The 22,040-nt window shown below is 40.7% G+C and overlaps 1 protein-coding gene across 3 annotated transcripts; it reads left to right on the forward strand.

Moving 5' to 3' along the window:
• Positions 1-26: 26 nt before the first annotated feature.
• Positions 27-21,551, forward strand: snx25 (sorting nexin 25). Of its 3 annotated transcripts, XM_085287787.1 has the most exons (23): positions 28-303; positions 628-1,299; positions 2,041-2,125; positions 4,551-4,616; positions 5,069-5,285; positions 5,903-6,075; positions 9,753-9,939; positions 10,371-10,441; positions 11,479-11,669; positions 13,466-13,597; positions 14,560-14,709; positions 14,852-14,977; positions 15,064-15,225; positions 15,498-15,629; positions 17,114-17,254; positions 17,714-17,827; positions 18,109-18,186; positions 19,555-19,638; positions 19,729-19,843; positions 19,953-20,019; positions 20,201-20,382; positions 20,502-20,602; positions 20,694-21,551. In XM_085287787.1, exons 2-23 carry the CDS (start codon positions 946-948, stop codon positions 20,757-20,759), a joined length of 2,994 nt encoding a protein of 997 aa, XP_085143913.1. In that variant the 5' UTR covers positions 28-303; positions 628-945; the 3' UTR covers positions 20,760-21,551. The 3 variants fall into 3 exon arrangements, with proteins under 3 accessions (XP_085143906.1, XP_085143913.1, XP_085143898.1); XM_085287772.1 differs by lacking the exon at positions 4,551-4,616 and having other exon boundaries at positions 29-303; XM_085287780.1 differs by lacking the exons at positions 4,551-4,616; positions 19,555-19,638; positions 19,729-19,843; ... (2 more) ...; positions 20,502-20,602; positions 20,694-21,551 and adding an exon at positions 19,335-19,524 and having other exon boundaries at positions 27-303.
• The last annotated feature ends 489 nt before the right edge of the window (positions 21,552-22,040 follow it).

Below are 22,040 nucleotides of genomic sequence, written 5' to 3' on the forward strand. Positions count from 1 at the left end.
GCCCCGTCCAATCACACCATCTCCAGAGTTAAAACAGACGCGCCGTCGGTGGTTAATGCCGGCGCTGATTGGCTAACACCCTTTCACGTTTAGAGAGATTGTCAGTCAGCTGGAGCTCAAGTAAAACAACACAGTACTTGTTTTTTTTTTTTATCTTTCAGGGGCTTTTGAACTGGAGACATTTTTTCTCGCTGCGTTTATGGCACCTTTAATACATTACTAAACGGCCCGTGGAACATTCTTTTACGGGGAGAAAAGCGGGAATGTAGCGTTGTTATCGTCCACCCCAATTTTTAACGATAGGTGAGTAAGCTAACGTTAGCTGAAGTTAAATTGCTTAATTAGCACGCGAGCTAGTTAGCCGCCTGTTGCAGTTAGCTTGGCAGCCAAAGAACACAGAAGTTCGAGGTTGCTCGACTCTTCCTTGTATTTTATAAATTTTTTTCTTCCTCGTTTTGAAGCAGGTAACGGCAACTTATGCTGGCTTTCTAGCGTAGCTTCTTGCTAGCTTAGATTGTAAACGACAGTCGGTGAGCTACCCTTCCACCGAAAGTGTCTCCAAGGTGACGGTGGTTGTTTCTCCATCCATTTACTCCCTGCTCTCTCCCTGTCTCTGCTTTCTGATAGCTCCTGACGCCTTTCCCAGGAGAAGCCCGGTGCCCTCTTTTGTTGTCTGGAGCGCCGTGTTGTGGCTGAGAAAGCTCTCGGGGGTCCGTGATTGTTGCTGCCAGGCGGGCCGACGCTCGGAGCGTGGGGGAACATAGCGGCGTGTGTCTGGTGAGGAGATGTCAGAGCGGGGATGCCTCTTTTTGGAGACAGTTTTGTAGGCGAGGGTATACACGAGTGTACACAGTATACCTCTCGCTGGGACTTGGCGTGCAAACCAGCGGAGCGAGGTTTCAGCATAACTAGCAGTGACACATATATGGATGGTGGGGTCGCAGTATGCCCACCCCCTCGAGTACCACTACATCACCGGCTGGAGGGAGAAGCAATACTGGGGGAGAGGAAGAGGGGCCCATGTCCGCAGCTTCTACCTCCTCAATCGGCTCATCTTTCCGGTTCGTCCCAGCCTTCTGCCTGGGCGTGGTGGCAGCAGTAGTATTTCAGCTGGCATGGGGAGGCCTGTCTCTCACCTCGTTCTTCTTAAAGCTCTTCATCTATGTGTCATTCGCCCTCCTGTGTTTCCTGGCTGGGAGCTTTGCCCTGCTGGTCAGGAAGAGTCCTCTCAAAGTCAGCTGCTTTAACCGGAGCAGGAGGCAGCCTTCTGAATGGCTGGAGTTCTTCAACAAGCTCATGGTAAGAAGACCCCTTAAATTCATTAAGGGACATGCAGCACACCTCCAGGAACGCAAACTGTAGCTCTGTGCGACATCTCATTAGGATCACACTGTGTCTCATCAGAAAACATTGTTTACTGCTGACATGCAGACTTATATCTAAGGGCTTTTTGCACTCTCTGCGTTATTGACAAACTAGATCTGTTGAGCATCTGATGTTTTACATTTTGCCTCCTGATTTGGCCTTCTCAACCATTCCACCCCCTTGTTTCCTGCCCCAATTAATTTCCTTCCACCTCAGCATTTGTACCCAATCTGTCTCTCTGATGATGTCTCCCGACTCTTTTATCCTTGCTGTGTTCTATAATAGAAGAGGTACAGTCATTCTTCTGGATTTAGCCTGATTCGCAACACTGAGCACATGCATACACACAACAAATGGTAATTTATTCTTTAAGGAAAGCCTCTGGGTGTTTGCAGCCGGTTGGTGGCATCCCTCAGCCCAGCGGCTGCCTTTCATCTGTGATGTTTGATGTTTTGTGGCGCTTATGACTTATTGATGTCGACAGTTGATGAGTATTGTCACAAACATTAGTCTGAGTGACATGTTGCACGAGCTGTGACCAATTTAGGCTGCTTCATTTGTCATGATTTTAGGCCTTCTGGACACACAGTTCTAAGTCCTAGCTCTCTTCTCTCCTTGTATTTCCTGTTTTTATGTTGTTCCTTAACTGGAATTTCCTGTTTGGCTACTTTTCAGGTTCGTTTTTTGGTGCCAGTTCAGGAGTCAAGCCAGAGCAGGAGGGTGGTGGTGTCGCACAATGTGGACAAAACCCTGAAGGAAGGTAATTAGTCACCTGTTTTATGGCACATTTATGTGAATGCATGAGGAGCTATTGATGTGTGAGGAGATTTTGATATTCTAGCAGATGATGTTAAAAAGAACTTAAAACCCCCAATTGCTTCTTCTGTTTCTGCCATTTTTGTGGCATCCTGTCTTTATAGAGTAAAATGTGTGAGCGAATCAGGATTCTGAAATTGGATCATATGACAGTCAGACGTCTGAGATCACTTGAGAGTCAAGTGTGGTCATTTTTTGAAAGGCTTTAAATTGGCGATTGCAGAAGAGTGAGATTTTCATTGATTATTCATGCTACTTTTTTGAAGGACTTCAGAAGCAAAAAAAACAAAACAAAACAAAAAAAACCTTCAGAAGCAAACATGAATGTGTCTTCCTCAAAATTTCAGTTTCAGTTATTTCAGTGTTTGAATTCCACGTATAAAAAGTTCAAAATTCCATAAAAAGACTTTTCCTTTAGCATTTATGCTCTTTTCAAGCTCTGCATTATGTTTTGTTTTGTTTTGTTTGTGGACTCTACCGTAGTAGCTTATCTTACATTGGGCCTCGGTCTAGCCTCTCAGTTCATAACACTGTCTGAAACAAAATGTTTCAGCTCCCTTTCCTGTCCATTAATGCTCCTGATTGGCTGCCACTCTCAAACAAAATACATGAACAGCAGCTGTGGTCTTAACTTTGAGATGACTGTAATAAGGACATCCATTCTCACTGGTGTTATTCAGAGTTGAGAGCTGGGAAAACGTAAAATTTTTAAAATGTAGTACTTTACAGCATCAACACTGCCTTCTCTCCAGTCATTGAATTAGACATATTTTGGTGGCATTACAATACATTGTATAATACTGCACTTCGACAGTGGTGATTCAAAAGGATAGTCATGTTGATTCTTATTGTGGCTGGCTCTGTTTTGAAAAAAAAAAACTTTGCTTTTTTTCATATTGAAAACTTGAAGCTTACACAGCATTAAAATCTGTTTTTCACTCTCAGTAGTATTAGGAGACCTTTCCTGAAATGACTGACTGATGGAAAAAGTTTCAACTTCTGTTTTTGACAAAATTGCTGACTGACGGAGCTCTGCTTCTGTCATTCACCACGACCTGTCACCCATCTCTCCCACACATTAAACCAGTAGAAGGTTAAAGACACGTACACACTGGGATCCGCAAACAGACACTTGCACACCCATGCACGCTCAGTAGATCAGTGCATGTGCCTGCCAAGTAACAGATGGCTCCAGGATTTACACTGAGGGTGTGTGTTTGCACATCCTTCTGTGTGTTTTTAAAAAATGGTCCTTTGATTGCAGTGTGATACAAGTTTATGACATTATTAGCTTTATAATCAAGACGGGCTGTGTCAGTGAACTGATGCCTTGATATACCTTGATGTGTTTTGTGGGATTCTTTAGAGTTATGCATTTAAAGCAAGCAGAATACTTGCATTCTAGTTAGAACCTTTCCAGAGGAGCTTACTGTGAGTGCTCAGCACAAAATACCTTCTGAACTGTGTCTCATTTATTTTATTCATTTTTTTTAAAAAGATGAAGAAGTAGTATGAGAGCATAATGTTGTTTGAAGTGGAAACTGAGAAATGGAGCAAATCCAATTGTGCAAGATTGGTCTTTATCTGTTATTAGAGTGCTAACCTCTCTAACCATTCATCCCCCCTCTTCATCTGTTTCTAAAGCACTGATCCTGGTCAGTTCCAGTGTCTAAAGGCACACATAGAGGTTGTATGGTCGCTTAACTTGCATGTCTCTGGTTAAAGGGAAAAACCCCAAGAAGGTGACAAAGTATGTGCTTTACAGTCATTCCTTACAAGAGTGAATGCTGGTCATGTCCGTTGTGAGTATTAGGGTGCTTCTCCTCCTGTTCTGCAACATACAGTACATGTTGATAATGTGCTGTATATAATCTACAGAGGGTTCGCTTGGATCACTGCATACACTTCAAAGACAGATTCTGCATTTAGTTAAAAGATCACAACAGAACAATTGGTTTGGTTCACACATTAAAACTGAATTTCACAGAGAAGGGGAAGTGCCACACTGTACTTCAAAGCATAACTCGATCAGTATGCAGTTATTCAAGTGATAATATTAATTTAATTTTTACAGTTGAATTCATTTTTTACGTATATGTTGTACTGTTTAGAATACTGGACGAGCTGCTCATATTTGGATTGCATCTGATTTTTTTTTTTTTTTTTTTTTTTTTTTTTTTTTTCCCCCTGTGATTTTGCTCTTTGTGCAGTTTGTAAGTTAAAGATTTGACCAGTAAAATCTGTTTTTCAGCAGCTAGTTAAAGCAGAGCGCTCACTGTTAAGCTATGGTGTTCCCAGGGTTAAAATTAACCTTCCAGTTGCAGCCGTCTGTGTGGAGTCTGGGTGTGTTATTTATATATTTCTGTCAGTTTTTTTTCCAGGTGCTGTAGTAGGTGTCTCCTCCTATATTCTTCCTGTAGTTACATCATTTGAAAGTGAGTGTGAGGGATTGCCAGTGTTTTGTTTGTTTGTTTTTGTGCATCTAAGGGTCAGCTCTGTGATGAGGTGGTGAGCTGTCCAGTTTCCAGTTACAGCTTTCCCCTCACAGAATGAATGCTGGGATAAGCTCTCGGGGGGGAGGGCTGGGGACCGTTTACAGAAAAGCGGGCACAGAAAGTAGATGATGGAAAGCGTGAACCACCCTCCAGCTTTCATAAGCTGCACCTGGGCTTTGGGGAAATGAAACTCGATGCACCCGTTGTGGTCTTCAGTGGCTCATTGAAAACAGAGTTTATACAGGGTTTGTGTTTTGTTTTGTTTTTTTTGTGCATCAAAAGTTTGAAATGTAAAAAAGCCATTTGGTGTTACTGTCAGAAGAGTACTGACTGCAGCTGTTTGTCTATTCTAACAAAAACTGGATTTAGATTTTCTTTTGCTGTCTCCGCAGTGTTTGACTATGCCTACAGAGACTATATCCTATCCTGGTACATTCCTTTGAGTCATGATGAAGGCCAGTTGTACTCCATGCTGTCAGAGGACTGGTGGCAGATGATCGGGCAGTTGAGATCCAGGCTTGCTGAGATCGACCTCGTCAACGTAGTGTGTTATGACAGCATCCGGATTCTACACACACACTTCACCGACCTCAAAGCTGCATCTGCAAGGTGCACTAACACACACTCTTTAATTGTATGAAGTTCTCCCACAATATTCATCACCTGCAAATCAAGGATGGGAAAGCTAGTGAAATAATGTGTTGTTACTGTCAGAGTCACTGAGCCTCTAACAGCTTTCTTTGCACAGGTATGACTCACAGTTGTTTATCAGGAAATATGTTCCATCTTTGATTTGTTACTGAAAAAGATTTCTCTTCCCACCAGTGTCCATACCTAGTACCATAATTTTATGTACACAGATGGTGTGAAATTACTGCAATTTGGTCCAGCGTAACCGCATTAAAATCCCCCTTCAGTGTGTGCCAGGTACACTATCACACATGTGTGTGCAGGAAAAGGAACAGACAGAGCGATGATTCACACATCACCTGGTTTTATTATCTTGGCCAGTCAGACGAGACTTATGATTTGATTGCACTGCTGTGATGTCTGGTCTGCCTAATTTCCAATTGCTTGGGAACAATGTAGCAGCAGCAGCATGTCTTTAGAAGCAAAAACAGCGAGCTACAACACAGCTGAAGTATGAATAACAGAGGGAGCGAAGCTTTAGCTCACGTAATATAATCGGACATCTAAGGTGTGTGTGTGTGTGTGTGTCTCCCCAGACCAGAGGAAGTGGCTCGGCCGTTTCCTCTCCATCCCTGTTTGGTCAGTCCGGAATCGGAGCTGGCCTTCCTCCGCTGTGTAGCCAGAATACTACTGCTATGTCTGCTGCCACAAAAGGATGCCAAGTCGCACACACTACGCTGCTGTCTCACTGAAGTCATCACTAATAAAGGTACATAACTTCCTTGGGGATTAATAAAGAATTCTGATTCTAATTGGTCATTGTCACATACATGCATTATTGTTGTCAAAGAATAATATGTTCTGTTTTAATGTACTGTTTATAAGTCATTGCTTTTTTGTCTTATGGATTGTTATTACAAGTAGCAGTCGTTGAATGTTTATATCTTTATTTTGGCTCTACTCCAAGTCATTAAACACAAGAGTACCGTAATTGTCGGGCTATAAGCCGCTACTTTTTGCACCAGCTTTGAACCCTGCGGCTTTTAGTCAGGTGCGGCTTTTCTATAGATTGTCCATGATTTTTGTGATATCGTAAGACGATTTGTTTTGTTTGTTCCGCTGTTGTACGGCACTACGTTGCCTGGCGGAAGGATCGGGGTTCAAGAGTGGTATGTTAGTCACATGTCCGTCCGCCAGGCAACATAGTGCCGTACAAGTAGCGCAAAAAACAAACTTCAAAGTAGCGCTACGCGTTCAGTGGGAGGCGTGGATGACGAGCGGCGATAAACTTGCAAAAAAGTTATGCTCAACTCCACCGGTGGATTCTGACAGCGTGGAAAAGTGTGAAAACATCCACGATCACCAACGGATTTTGAAGGGCTGGACTGCTGCATGATGAAGAGGAGGACACCGCCACGGCCCTTCAGAGGGTGTTCGACTCTGACACTGACAATGAGGATTTGTTTGGTTTTGAAAGTGACAACGAAGGAAAGAAGCTGAGAGTGGATGACGAAGCCATCCTGAACCTGTTCGTTTCCGACACTGGAGAAGAGGACTTTGGTGGTTTTAGTGCGCAGGAAGATGAGAAAGATGGTGGTGAATGACTGGCTTTTCTTCTTGTTAAAGCCGTGTCACTGCACCTGAGCCTAAAAGGTAGTCCGAATCTATTTTTCTGGTGTGCTGTAGGTTACTGTTATGTACTACATTTGTTACTCATTTATGAAGCACAGCACATGTGCAAATATGTACCCATAACTTGTTTTTCAAAATATTAATAAAAGAGGTGTGTCTCCAAACAGCCATCTCTTTCCTGACAATTCGCTTTGTGCATATTCTCTTACATATGATAAGTCAACATTGAAACACCTGCGGCTTTTGGTCAGGTGCGGCTAATGTATGTACAAAACAGGATTTTCCCCTGATTTTAGCTTGTGCGGCTAATATTCAGGTGCGCTTTGTAGTCCGGGAAATACGGTAGTTGAATCAGCTCCACAGTGCAGACATGGTGATGAAATGTGCACCATCCTCTTGGTGGACTCCGTTTGTCAGTGTCACACTCCCATAATTGGGGAATTAAACATACGCTGTGAATGAATTTCATTTAAATAGAATGAAACTTTACTCAACACATTAGGACACAATTCATGATAAGCACAGTTGTAATTAAAAACACAAATGGTGTCTCCTTTCCTCTAGTTGTTTAATAGTTGCACCTGCTCAGTGAAAGAGATGTAACACTGAGGTGTTGTTGACATAGATGCATAACACTCGCAGCTCTTCAGGTGTGTTTGATAAACAAAGAATAAATATACAATTCTGCTGAATAGTTTTACTCTTTAATATACAATACTATGTAGAACTCTTGAGTTCTTTAATTTCTTTTGATTTTGCTAGGAAAATAAGAAACGGGTGCAGCAATTTATTGAATCATAGCCAAGCATACATGTCAATACAATAATATAAGGCAAAAACAGTGTCTGTACAATTCTCACTAGCTTTAAAGTCAATATTTGTATGACCACCTTTATTCTTCAGCACAGTCTGGTATAGTTCATTTCAGGTCTTCTTTGGGTGTTGGCTGTCTTTTGTTTGTTTCTGTGTCGATGAACTCACACTGCCTCAGTAATGTTGAGGTCTGCGCGCTGGGAGGCCAGTGTGTGTTCCAGTGTGTTCCCCTTTTTCCTTTTGGACATATCTCCACCTTTTATCCCATTTCTGGTGACGTTTGAACAAACAGTATTTAGATCAGCTGCAGGGTCAGACGGATTTCTCAGGTCCTGTGTCACGTCTTTGTTGGTTTTTGCCTATTACATGACTTTCACTTACTCTCCATCTGCTGTAGATTGCTTTTTATGCCTGTCACTTCTTCTTTTGTCCTCTACTTTGCCAGTTTCCTCATTTTCTTTTACCTTTTTTTTTTTTTTTAAACCATGTAGATGTAAACTTTGTCAAGATATGACAAGATCACCTTGTTGGTGCATTTTCTGCCTGTCAAAGTGTCCTGCCGTTGGGATTTTTACTAGATTTGAATAAAGAAATTGGAACAAATATTATTGTGACAGGCTTTTAGCAACAAAGCGCCTAAAAATACAATATAAACTGTCTCTTTGCTAAGTTTCCTGGTATGTTTGGAGACAGCATTGCTTCTTTTCTTGAATTAGATGCTTGCTTTTTTTTGAATGAATGACTCATAGGTCAGTGTGGCTCAACAAACAAAAACATTCCTCTGGACAAAGACTGGACTCATATTCCTTCCAGTCTTTGTACCTTGAATAAAGACCAAGGGATGAGGGGAGTAACAATAGTGAAAATAATAATTTTCTTACAAAGGATTCAACTCAGAGAGATTATTAAATAGCCAAAGGAAAAGGCTTTGCTGCTCACTAGTAGCTCCACCATTAATTTCAGTCCAAACTCAGGCAAAGCACTTCACTACAGCTCATCACTCTCAGGCTGGCACACACCGAGTCCGAGCAACTCCACACCAGATCTTTTTATAGTGTTGGATGATGATTGGTGAGCAGAGCATGCTCCACACTGGTGGCTCCTCACAGGAAAATGTGTGGCAGCTGCAGGCAGGGGAGAAGGAAAGCAGAACACACCCACTAACAACACCTGTTAGGGTTGTAACAAAATATAACAAATGATGAGTGGCCCAGTCTTTGGACATTACTGCATGTTATAAATAATTTAATTGTCATCTAATTATTGAGCATTGCAAAATGTACTCTTAGCTGTTGTAACAGCACTGACTCACAAGGGAAGTGTGGCAGTGAAGCAAGGAGAGGAAAAAAGAATGCAGGAAGATACAGAACACTTTTTCTTCTTCTCCTGCATTGCAGCAGAGCGTCACACTGTTACTTCTGCACTTGGCTCTTGTTTCCAGAGTACATGTTGGTTTACATGGTGTGAAATGAAACAAATGTTCAATTTTGCTGGCCCGACACACGAATCAATGGACTTTTGTTATTTATCTGTAATGTTTTGCCGCATGTTTGAGCTGTTCTGGAAAATTTACCTGATGAAAAACCAGAAAACTTCAAAAAAAGTTGGAATTCAACTGAGAAAAACTGGAATCTTACAAACTCTGTGGTCATCCTTTCCTCTTGAGCAGGTGTGTTGTCAGTGTTGTTTTGAATGCAGCTGTTGTTGTGTTCCTACTGTGAGAAGGAACGATGAAACGATAGTATTAAGAAAATGTGTGATATCTTGATGTCTAGCTGCTGCTCTGTTTCTAGAACTGCATTCCTCAATTTCCCACACCTAGGATTTTTTTTTATTTTTTTTTTTATTTTTAAGATCAGTGTCTCATTTTATTATGCGTCACAGAAATCTGTGGTTCTAACTTCATCAAGAGCATTTGTCCGTCCTTTTTACATCAACGTATTTTTATCTTTGTGTGTGTGTGTGTGTGTGTGTGTGTGTGTGTGTGTGTGTGTTCTCCAGTCCTGAAGCCGTTGGTAGAGGTACTCAGCGATCCAGATTCCATAAACAGGATGTTGTTGTCTCAGCTGGAAAAGAGGGAGCAGCAGGCTGAGCAGCAGAAGAAAGCCTACACCTACGCTGCCTCCTATGAAGACTTTATCAAACTGATATCAACTTCTACTGATGTCAATTTCCTCAAGCAACTCAGGCATGACAGTGACAACGTGCACACAGGCACACACACAGTAGATGCCTACATTACCTCATTTAAGTAGACTATCCTGTACCTACATAGAGTCAAATTAAACAAACCACGTGTGTCCTTATATACATAATGACAAACATGTTAACCAGGCAGTCTTAGCCACCAACATGTTTGCTGCTCAGGGGTTACCATGGGAACAGACAATGTCTCTGCAGCAATATACTTGATCTAAATGCGGGGTAGACATGATACTGCTATATTGTCTCGTTAGTTTGAGAAATGGTGGCTCAGTACTGGCTTCTTTTTGAAATGTTTCTTCTTTTTGTTTGTTTTGATTTATTTTGGCCTCGTCACTTTCCATACTATATTTCCATCTTTCTGTGACGTAATTCATCTAATAATTGTATTTGTCTCCCGTCTTTCCTCCTTTGTAGGTATCAGATCGTGGTAGAGATTATTCATGCCACCACCATCAGCAGCCTGCCTCAGCTCAAGAAGCAGAAAGGTACAGACAACACTACAGTTTCCTGCATTTAAAACCTCAAAAGTATGGCAGCGTTTCAGTTCACGTTCACTGCCCCTAAAAAGCTAGCCAGGTATGCAATATAGGCATTCATTCATAGAAGTAAACAATAAGAGTACAGTCACAATTCTGCTTGTTTTGCAACAATTTGAAGAGAAGTGATGTGAACATTTATCTGTCAGACACTTGCAATATGCCTGAGTTCAGCCTCGTGTCAAAGACTTTTAAGGACCAGGAAGTGACAATGAAAGCGAAGTTTCAGGACAGCTGTGTGAGCGTGGTTATAATGACATTACCAGAGTGACTTTAGTCGTAAATGTATTGCAGCAAAGGCTGATTCCCGTCAGTTTCAAACTTTTACATACAATACTTACCTTCAGACCCAACCACTGAGTCCCATCATTAGTGTTGCAGGTGGTTGGGTCTGAAGGTAAGTATTGTATGTAAAAGTTTGAAACGGATGGACACACAGCACCAGCTGATACAGATTTACAAACAAAACAAGGGAATGAGTGGATTTGAACTGCCCTGCAGTGCAGAGCCTAATTTTTATTCTCATTGATTGAGGGGGGGGAAATGGTCCATAAACTGTCTCCATGTGCACTTTTAAACACTATACTATCTATACTGTGTGATCCTGCTGGACTACACAGTATAGACCAGCACTTTTTCAATTTGCTTTTGGGGATTTTGGAGACCCAGTACTGGTTTCTGTTTGCATAGGCTGTTTGCTGTTGAAACACACAGTCCCTGTTCAGCAGTGAATGAATTCATGAGTACATTTAAAGGCCAGTCGGCTGTAGAAACTGCAAGTGCATTCACATGCTGTATCTGAAAATCAATGACCAATAAAGTTCACTTGCTGGTGTGCTTAGCTTGAAGCACATTTTCATAGAATCAGGCCATCGGTATGTATCAGCTTTATCCCGATAGTTCAGTGGCTCCACACCAGGTGATTGTGCGCCTTTGTGTTATTATGTGGCCAGAACTTGCTCAGACAGACTTTCCCTCTCCCTTAGAGAAAAAAGGTAAAGAGTCAGCAGCCATGAAGGCCGACCTGCTGAGAGCCAGAGATATGAAAAGATATATCAATCAGCTGACTGTTGCTAAGAAACAATGTGAAAAAAGGATCCGCCTCCTTGGAGGGCCAAACTATGAGAATAGTGAGGAAGGAGGGGCCGATGACAACGACGAGCCTCAAAGCCAGAAGGTAAATAATATGTCATGTAACTCAGCGGTCCCCAACCTTTTTTGCGCCACGGACCGGTTTATTCCCGACAATATTTTCATGGACCGGCCTTTAAGGTGTCGTGGATAAATACTAGAGATGGACCGATCCGATATTACGTATCGGTCCGATACTGACCTAAATTACTGGATCGGATATCGGAGAAAAATAAAAAATGTAATCCGATCCATTAAATATCACGAAAGCACCTCACAAAACTTGCAACACACCGTAACTCGCCTCAGAACGTTAGCACGTCGGAGCAGTATGCATCACGTGATAGAGCGGCTGTGGCATGCGGGACCTGTGGTGGTCTGGATAGCATTTGGAGCTTCGCTAGCAACCCGGCATTTCATCTCCGACAAAGTTATCCCGAGAGAAGTAAAGCAAGTGTGTAAGTCCATCTCTGAATGTTTGTAAAGCATTCCTGCGTTAAGCTTAACAAGCGATATATGGAGCGACTGCCTCTTCTTGCTGCTACTTCAATCATGAAACTGCTTAACGATCAGCTGATCGGCTTTTCTGTCGCGAGTCCGTCTCTCTTCTTTGTTTTTGGCCCACTTTGCACCAGAAAGAGGAAACCAGCGGCTGAACAACAGCAGCATGTTTAAGCTTGATCAGCTGTTGTTAGAATGTATTTAATATTACTTTCTGCTCGAGGATCTTTTTCTACGTTGCTGACGGCTGTAACTGTGCAGGGGCGGATCTAGCAAAGTTTAGCCAGGGGGGCCGATAGGGCATTAACAGGGAAAAGGGGGCACAAAGACATACTTTTCTTTCTTATTCTCATTTAAAATGTCGAGCTTTTAATAAATAATTATCTGAATCTTACACCCAAAGTTTTAATCTGATGTAAAATGTATAGAAGTCCATTACTGTATATAGTAACTATTAAGTCTAATATACCCTAGTAAGCTATAGTACTTTTTCCTTTGGGAAGGTACCATCTGTGCAGTCTGCAATTTTGTTGAAGAAAGATGTTGAATCTATTTAATATTTCTTGAAAAAATAATTGATTTCTGTGCATTTTTTTTCACACTGCATCAAATTAAGGTTGATTACGTCGATTAAGCATCATGAGGTGGAGCGTGAGGGGTGGTTCCCTATTTTTTTTTTTTTTTTTTTTATTTATTTATTTTTGTTGTTGCTGGGAGTTGGAACCCTATTAGTTAGGTTGCTTAATATTTATGCTAAGTACTCTTTCAAATACCAGAATAGGGAGGATGGTGTAGGTTTAAGTTTATTAGATTGATCAGTATTGCTGAACTATGAAATAATTTTTTTGCATACAGGTATAACAGAATAGCTTTAGTGTAGTTGAACTTATACAAAATGCAGCAAGATATTTAAAAAAACAGTTTTGTTGATTAAAAATCATTATATCGGATTCATATCGGTATCGGCAGATATCCAAATTTATGATATCGGTATCGGAAAAAAGTGGTATCGTGGTATCGTGCCATCTCTAATAAATACAACAAAATAAAACTAGTACCGGTACAGAATAAAAGAATTTATTCATAACACATGAGAAGACCAAGGAAAACCGAGTAAACGCTAACAAAATAACGCTGAAAACCGATTAAAAACCCTGAAAACTATACATTTCACACCTGAGCCTCAACTCTCGCGGCCCGGTACCAAACGACTCAAGGACCGATACCGGTCCGAGGCCCGGGGGTTGGGGACCGCTGATGTAACTAATGCGGTCTCTCTTCATTTCCTGTAAGGTGTGAAATTACTTTGGTTCTTTTTAAAAATTCTCTCCCCTTATGCAGATTCTCCAGTTTGATGACATCCTGTGTAATCCAAGTTACAGGGATCATTTCAGAGTTTACATGGAGAGAGTAGATAAGAGAGCTCTGATAAGCTTCTGGGAATTGGTGGAAACACTGAAAACTGCCAACAAGGTAACGGCTGCACACATTCAAGAGCTCGAGGTGTGACGAGGCGATGGCATTCATACTGAGATGTACACAAAAGTAGAAAATTGGAGTGCTTGATGTAATTTTATTAAACAGTCTTGTATAAAGAAACGTAGCATAAAGCTTTTTGTGAGTCCAGTGCACAAAATCAGACTTGAAAATAACTGCACATAGTGTCAGCAAATGTCTTTTGCTTTAATGTCTTTAAACTTGGAATCTGCTGGTGTGGCTGTAACTGACAGTTAAAAGAAACTTTATTCGTTTTATTAAAAGCTTTGGTGCAGCTTGTTAGTTCATCTACCGTCTGAAGCAAACTATTTTCACTCACCTCCTTTATAGCCAGTGATGTGACCAAATTTAGGATGTCCACTTGCATTCGCACCACAAAGACTTCAGGGTAGAAATAAGAAAAACAGAAGCTTGAGATTTTTGCTCACAGAGATTACATTAATTCAGTTTTATTTAAATAGTGTCAAATCACATTTGCCTGTTGAGAAAACCCCAACGATCATATGTCCCCCTATGAGCAAGCAGTTGGCGATAGTAGGAAGGAAAAACTCCCTTTTAACAGGAAGAAATCAGGTAGAATCAGACTCTGGTATGGGCAGCCATCTGCCTTGACCGGTTGAGGGTGAAGGGAGGAAGACGGGACGTTAGTTAGTATTAGTCTCTGGATCACTAACACTAACTAATGATAAATGTAGAGCTCTGTATAAACACAGTGAGTGGGGGGGAAGAAAGGTGAGTGAAGAAGTAAGATAATTTTATTCAGATTATTTGTTATTCAAAACTTTGGTCATGAGCATCAGCCATTGTAACAGTTTGTGAATGTGAAAATATATATGTGTATGTATGTATGTATGTATGTATGTATGTATAAAAAAGGGAAGCAAAAAATGTTCAAAACGGTGAGAAAAGTATGTGAGAAAATAATTTTTGTTTGACAGAATGAGGTGCCCCAAATTGTTGGGGAAATTTACCAGAAGTTCTTTGTGGAGAGCAGAGACATTCCAGTGGAGAAGTTTCTTCTGAAAGAGATCCAGCAGAGTTTGGTGGGGAACAGAGGAACACAAGTCTTTGTTAAACTACAAGAACAGGTATGTGCTGCTCTGCTTAGCCAGCTGCAGCTACCTGTAGCTACAGCAGCTGACGGTGGATTTCTTGAAAATCTCAAAAGAAAGCTGTTGAACTTCGATCATTAAAAGCGTGTGTAACAGTGGAAACTGACACATCCCTTAGGTTGCTGAGACAATGAGAGAGCGTTACTACCCCTCCTTCCTGGTGTCCGACCTCTACGATAGGCTGATCAGACGAGACGACCATCACAGCCAATCGCGGTGTAGCCCAGAGGAAAAGGGAGAAGGGGTGAGGCATTCATACGCAAACGACACACATGCATACAATACTAAATGAATGTGTTTAACACTTGTTTTTCTTTATATCCTCTGAAGTGCCAGGGTCTAGATACAGGAGAGGTGTGTGACGAGGGCAGTAAAGGAATCAATGAGCAGGCGAGCTATGCTGCTACTAAACTACACCAGCTCTATGACAAACTGGAGTACAAGCGACAAGCCCTGGGCTCAATCCAGAACGCACCCAAACCAGACAAGAAGGTAACAAAATATAGGTCAATGTGCTAAATACAGTCTGTTGGATCACTTCAGTATTGAGTATCAGGATGTTGGAATGAAGTGGAACCAATTGCAGGATGTTTGATTGGGTTAAACTCCCATTTATCTGATGTGGTCCCTGCTAGAGTATGTGACAACTTTAAAGTAGAGCTTTGAAAACACCTCTGAATGCAAAGACTTATTTATTGTGGTTCAGCATAATGTCATTTTACTGTAACTCGTGTGCTTATCTGCCTCTGGTGTGTGCTTTGCAGATAGTAAGCAAACTAAAAGAAGAAATAGGAGCCATGGAAAAAGAACACAGCGAACTTCAGCAACACATCACAAGGACTGACTGGTGGTGTGAAAACCTGGGGAATTGGAGGGCTACGATAACTACAGCTGAGGTAAAAGGAAACAACAAACCTGAGTGTAGAAACGAATGATGCACTCACCTAAACAGTTTACAGCAGTCTGCAAGCATGCCCTTCATCCTTTATGCTCTTGCACAGAAGAAACAAATGAGCCACACAGCACAGATAATTTAATACTCTGCATACTTTATGCTTAAGTATAGAAGATAGATTGGACAACACATACATTTGTATAGATCAAGCACATTTCTGTTCTTTATCTATACAGGACTAGATTCACTAAACTTCATGCAGCAATCACAGAAATGGCCCAGTGGGAGTGGAAAGTTCTGTGGTTGATCTACTAACAGTGCACATTAAATTCATAGAAGAACAGAAATCATCATTTAGAGTCAGATCGTGTATGTGTGTGAAAATATTACTGTTACTTTGATGTGTGTAGAAGCATATTTTTCTTTCTTTCTTTAGTTTTTCACCAGGCTGCATGTTTTTAATGAAAAGTTAGTGTTAAACATTGTAACATTGGATGTTAATCAAAGACACTGCAGGTTTGCTTGAGTGTCTCGTCCTTCAAAACTCTTACACATAACATGCACTAAGGCCAGCCCTAACACTGTCCTATGTTAATGAATATTGACAGTATCTCTATAATGCTAAACGATTGTTTTTCCAGCCGACATTAAATCTGACCCTAGTCATTCACATTTCATTCATTTTGTTCTTTCGTGTACTTACGTGTGTAAATCCTTTGTAAATTTATACTAAATTATAAAAATATATTGTGACAATGAAGGACCCGACAACAGCAGCGTTGCAGTTCAACACATCCTTTATTGACGGACTTCCCAACATGTGCAGCTTTCTGGCTGCCCTGCTCCTGTAGCACACAACACCGCCCTCTCCTCCGGTCCTGGCAACATCTTTAACAGGGGAGACATGATTAGATGATCAGGGTCAGGTGTGTCAGCCTCCCCTGACAGTACACTCTGAACTCCACTGCTCCACCCTTCCCCTGCAGCTGAGCCACACCCCACCACATATATATTAATGTGCCTGAATAAAGAATATCCAGGTTGTGTCAAAAAGAATCCTCTGATTTCAAAGAGCTTAATTTCAAGGCCACTCACCGATAACGACTTAATTGCGCATTGTTAAAAAGAGTGGATCTGTGAGCAGCATAACGACAGCAGTGGCTGCATTGACTCAAAAGTATGGGACAGATTTGACTGTGGTATGGACTAAAGCTGTGTGGCTGGAGGGGGACACATTGAGCACTTGGGAATATTGTTTTTATATTCTTTTTTTTCTTTTTTAAAGTATATTCTTTATTTTAAAAAAGTGTCACCTTTTGATATCAGATTATTTTTGATACGCCCTGTATGGATACTACATCTGTCCATTTTGGGGTTGTGGTTTTTTTTTTTTTTTTTTTTTTTTTTTTTTTTGGAAATTCCCAAGTAATCTCTCTCCAGAGTAAAGAGGTGGTGGTTTATTGTGTATGTTTGTGTGTATTTCAGGCTGCAGAGGAAGGTGGTGAGACTGTAGCTTGTTACAGTGTGTGTGTTAGCCTGGTGGAAGGAGAAGAAACGGCCAACAGTCGCTGGAGCGTCCAGAGGAAACTCACTGAATTCCAAATGTTGCACCGCAAACTCACAGAGGTAACAAGGCACCAATCCTGCACACATGGATCAACAGCTGCTGCCTTGTTGTTTAAATGCTTAATGTCCCCTGCACAATAAACCAGTAAGGTCATCAGCTCACTGTGTAGCACTGAAATGGAAAGACTCTCAACAAAAAAAATAATGTGATGATGGATTTACTGCAGCCTATGTGCCACAGAAAGCAGAGACTGCTGTTTGTTAGAAGCATTTCCAGTCCTCTGTGTGACCATCTGTGGTCACTGTACAGTGATAAATTGGTTTAGATGAAATCTAATATCTGTGACATCTGGAGAGCTGCATGCTTTTAGTCAGTCTGCTCTATTGACTAATTTATGGTTGTTAATGCATTTCTGAATCTAACAAGAGTAAACAGAGTAGCTGTTGAAATCAAAAATACACATATTTTTGCCTCCTGTTAGTGTAAAATCATCACCTGTTAATGTGTCTCTCCTTCAGTGTTTTCCATCACTGAAGAAACTCCAGTTACCATCACTCAGTAAACTTCCCTTCAAATCTATTGACCAGAAGTTTTTGGACAAAAGCAAAACACAACTCAACACTTTTCTCCAGGTAAACAAGCAGCTGCTGCATCTATATTTTATATCTCTATCACCTGCTGTGATACAATCACAAATGCTTCACTTTATCTCTACATTGTTAATTATAACACACAAAAACCAGGGTGCTGAATCACAACCTATTTCAGTCTATGAAATGTGTGAGCTCTTTTAATTAAATATTACACTGTAACGAGGTCTGTAACCTTACAAAGTCTGTGCTCACAAAAGCTTATTCTGCTTATGATCACAGCTGTTGATGATAACGTCAGGTGTGTGTGTGTCGTGTGTTAGCGTCTCCTAACAGATGAGCGGTTGTGCCAGTCAGAGGCTCTCTATGCTTTCCTCAGCCCGTCTCCAGAACATCTGAAGGTAAGCCATTTCTCATATTTCAATTTTAAAAAGAACGGGGAATAATATGCTTATTTCCATAAGTGTTTGCACATTTCTTTTTTTTTAAATGTATTGCCTGTACATAACTTTATTTCAAATCCATTGTTGTTAACTCAATGGGATTAACTGACATATTAGATCAGCTCTGTAGGAGTTACAGTTTCCCTATTTTTACAGATTCATCAGTGATTGTACATATAATAATTATTTTCTTAATTCTTCACGTTTAATGACTACCAGAGGTTTGCAGCCCATAGACCTCATGCGATGCTGGATTTTCCTGTCTGAGGCTATAAATTTCAATTTTTATTTTTTCATAAAATAATGAAGAAACAGGCCCCACCCAGACGTGAAATTGTTGTCTTGCAATTGTATATTTTATTTAGCGTCTATTAAATGGAAGTGCAGTGACAAAATGCAGTAATTCATGAATGTTACAGCAGTTTTTGTTATCATTCTTTTTTACCTTAAAGTCCTCACCTTATTCCAAATCCACTGTGTGGGTGTACAGTGTGAAATGACCAAAATTGTATCACATATTTCCTTTCTTTTCAAAGCCACCACTTTGTCCTAGAGCTGGGCGATAGAACGATAACGATATGTATTGCGAAATAACTTTTCCTCGATAGAAAAGTTAAACCTACCCTGTTGAACTTATTATGGGAAATAAATATTTAAATAAAAACAAGCTGCTGATTATTTCACATTTTACTTGTGAGCAATATAGTTATTTGGCTTATATCGTGATAGATATCGTTATCGCCTGAAATGGGGGGAAAAAAAAAAAAAAAAAAAAAAACATATCGTGATATGAAAAAATCTTAAATCGCCCAGCTCTACTTTGTCCTGTTTTAATGCTTTTAAAAGTTAAATAACCATTTAACTTCATTAAAACTCAATCTATTTTAAACCCCAAACCAGAAGAAGCATTAGTTTCCTGTATTAGTTAATCAGCTAAAGTTCTCTGACATGAGTTGTGTTTGTTACTTTAATCTGAAATTTTGACCCTGTGAATTTAATGAGCGGCAATTACTTACATCAGATATGGGCCATTAAATACAAGGTTATTGCTCTAATTACCAGCAGCTTATTGATGCTCTTTTACGCACATTTATGGCTTTGTGCAGTGTTCGAGCAGCAACACTGGCAGAGCCGCTTCATAAGAGGGTCACTACTCATTTGACACTGGCACCATTAATGAGGAGATGCTGATTACAGGGCCGTGTTTGTGGATTCACAGGGATCCTTTCATGTTTCAGACCTTCCTGATAGGTGTGTTATCTGGATGATTTTGTCCATTGTATGCAGACCATTTTATAGTAATGATATCTTGTATAACGTTTGAAGGTGATGTCTATTCAGAAGAAATCCTCTTTCTCACTGGCCTCCTTCCTAGAGAGGTTACCTGGAGATTTTTTCTCCCATACTGAGGTACACACTCATGCACGACGAGTAAAGCAGCATTCCCATGCTGTCCTGCATCCTCATTTGCATGATGTGCGCTGTACATTTTCTTCATAGGAGGATGGCGATGACGACAGTGACTTGTCAGACTACGATGAAACAGACGGGCGGAAAGATGCTCTGGCTGAACCCTGCTTCATGCTCATAGGAGAGATCTTTGAACTCAGAGGAAGTGAGCAGGACACTGTTTTGATGTTACACACGCTCGTGTTGGTGAATTCTAACTGCCTCAGAGTCTGTTTATCTGAATACATTCCCTCTCTGTCTGTCTTCCTGCTCAGTGTTTAAGTGGGTGAGGAAGACTTTAATTGCACTAGTCCAGGTGACATTTGGACGAACTATCAACAAGTAAGTACTAACAAGTACTCTTTTAGTCAGTGGTCTGGCAGTATTGTTGATCCAGAATAAAATATCTCATCTGTCGAGTCCAGATCCAGAGGCTTTGTTAACTTATGCAAGGTAGAGAGTGTAACACCTATTGTACATTTTCCTGAGATGAAAGTTTTCAGGCCTCTGTTGTGTATTTCAGACAGATCCGGGACACTGTAAACTGGATCTTCTGTGAACAGATGTTGGTGTGCTACATCAGTGTGTTCAGGGACACCTTCTGGCCTGATGGCAAGCTGGCGCCACATATCAAAGCTCGAACGGACTATGAACGCACTGAGACCAAGGAGCGCGCTCAGCAGAAACTACTTGACAACATCCCAGGTAGCAACACACACACAGGCGTGACTTATTATTTCATTTATTATGATTGCACATGTTTGCAGTGTAAAAGAAATAAAGAATAAAGTGCTTGATTCAGCATGCTTTTCCTCGTCCACCAGATGCACTCACAAATCTAGTTGGCCAGCAGAATGCCCGCTACGGCATCATCAAGATCTTCAGTGCTCTGCAGGAGGCCAATGCCAATAAGCACCTTCTCTATGTAAGCGTGACACACATTTCCAACATCAGCGTTTCATTAAAACAAGATTTCTTAGCCATTTATTTTTTCCCTGTCTCCCTGTGTTTGTTAGGTATTGATGGAAATGTTACTAAAGGAGCTGTGTCCTGAGCTCAGGGCTGAGGTGGACAGTATCTGAACACATGCATGAGAATGAGGATCGGCTGGTTCGTCTTTCAGGCCTTTCTGTAGCTGACCAATCACAAACTGCCAAGCCAAACAGGGAGAGGGCCATTGGGTGAATCCTCAGACAGAAAGCAAGCTGCGTTGGTCAGAGTTGAGATGCACGAAGACTCTGTTCAAAGAAATTTGCTGTGAACCGGTGAAAAGTTGGCCTGACACTCTCCTGACAAAGCTGCTGACAGAAGGGTGCATCTCTAAACCTGCGTTTGGACAGGGAGAAACCACAGGGACTTCTTCCTATCTAGACTGCAGTCTGATGAGACTGATCACAGAAGAACAAAGTGTATTTTTGACTTAAGCAACTCACATCTGTTTTTCTTTTAAAAATAATTATAATTCTTTCACTAGCACTGACATTCAGCATCTGTGCCAGAACAGACTGAAATGAAATGTTTCACTCAAATGTAAATGATGGTGGTTTGGTCGACAACTTCTTTGTACATCTTTAATTTTTAGAGTAGATAATCGACTGACTTGACTAAAGACAAAAAAAAAGACAGACTCGCTGTTGCCCTCTAGAGGCGACCGCTGTGAGTCCCAGCCCACATACCTCTGAACATTCCTTCTACACACAACCTGAGCAACACTTGTTCTGTGATTCTTGTAATAAGGCTTATAATTGTGCAATATAATGTAATGTAAAAGTCATTGTGATGATTTTATTTATGATTTATTATTGATAGATTTTATTTTTACCAAAAATTGTTTAGAGAGCATTTATATAAGCAATAAATTGCAAACAAAAAGCGGTTGTGAGTTTTGCATTTCTTTGGGGGGAAAAAAAAGTGTGTGTGTGTGTGTGTGTGTGTGTGTATATGTACGTATGTATGTATGGGGGGGAAAGCACAATGACGTAGTCGCTTGTTTAGAAAGAGCTTAGAGGTCACAGCAGAGATATGCAAGTATTGCGCTACATTTAGTAATGCCAACATATTAAGAGAACAATATTTGTCTCTCATATATAATACACTGTCAAAGATACTTGACTTTGAGTGAAGATTTAAGGTGATAGGAAATATAAATAACTGCAACAGCAGTGAATTCAAGTTCACTGGTGTAATAACTAATAATGGTTAATATAATAATAACTTTAATATTGGCCATATTATATTTACATTACCAAAGTAAGATGACTTTAGTCTCATGAACAACATTAGCTAATTGTTATTTACTAGCTAATCTTAAAATGACTGCTCAGTACAGAAATGAAGCCCAATAATCACGTTTTTACAGTCCC

This window comes from Mchenga conophoros, linkage group LG2, assembly GCF_057382185.1.
Source record: "Mchenga conophoros isolate Kocher_MC1m ecotype Shallow Benthic linkage group LG2, M_conophoros_male_GT1.1, whole genome shotgun sequence".
NCBI lineage: Eukaryota > Metazoa > Chordata > Actinopteri > Cichliformes > Cichlidae > Mchenga > Mchenga conophoros.

Excerpts from the sequence above, each read along its gene's own strand:
- snx25 (XM_085287787.1), top strand. The coding sequence starts at position 946 with ATGCCCACCCCCTCGAGTACCACTACATCACCGGCTGGAGGGAGAAGC. Across the intron at positions 14,978-15,063 it reads CAGAGGAAAAGGGAGAAGGG|TGCCAGGGTCTAGATACAGG; the intron begins GTGAGGCATTCA and ends TATCCTCTGAAG. Across the intron at positions 19,844-19,952 it reads GATCTTTGAACTCAGAGGAA|TGTTTAAGTGGGTGAGGAAG; the intron begins GTGAGCAGGACA and ends CTTCCTGCTCAG.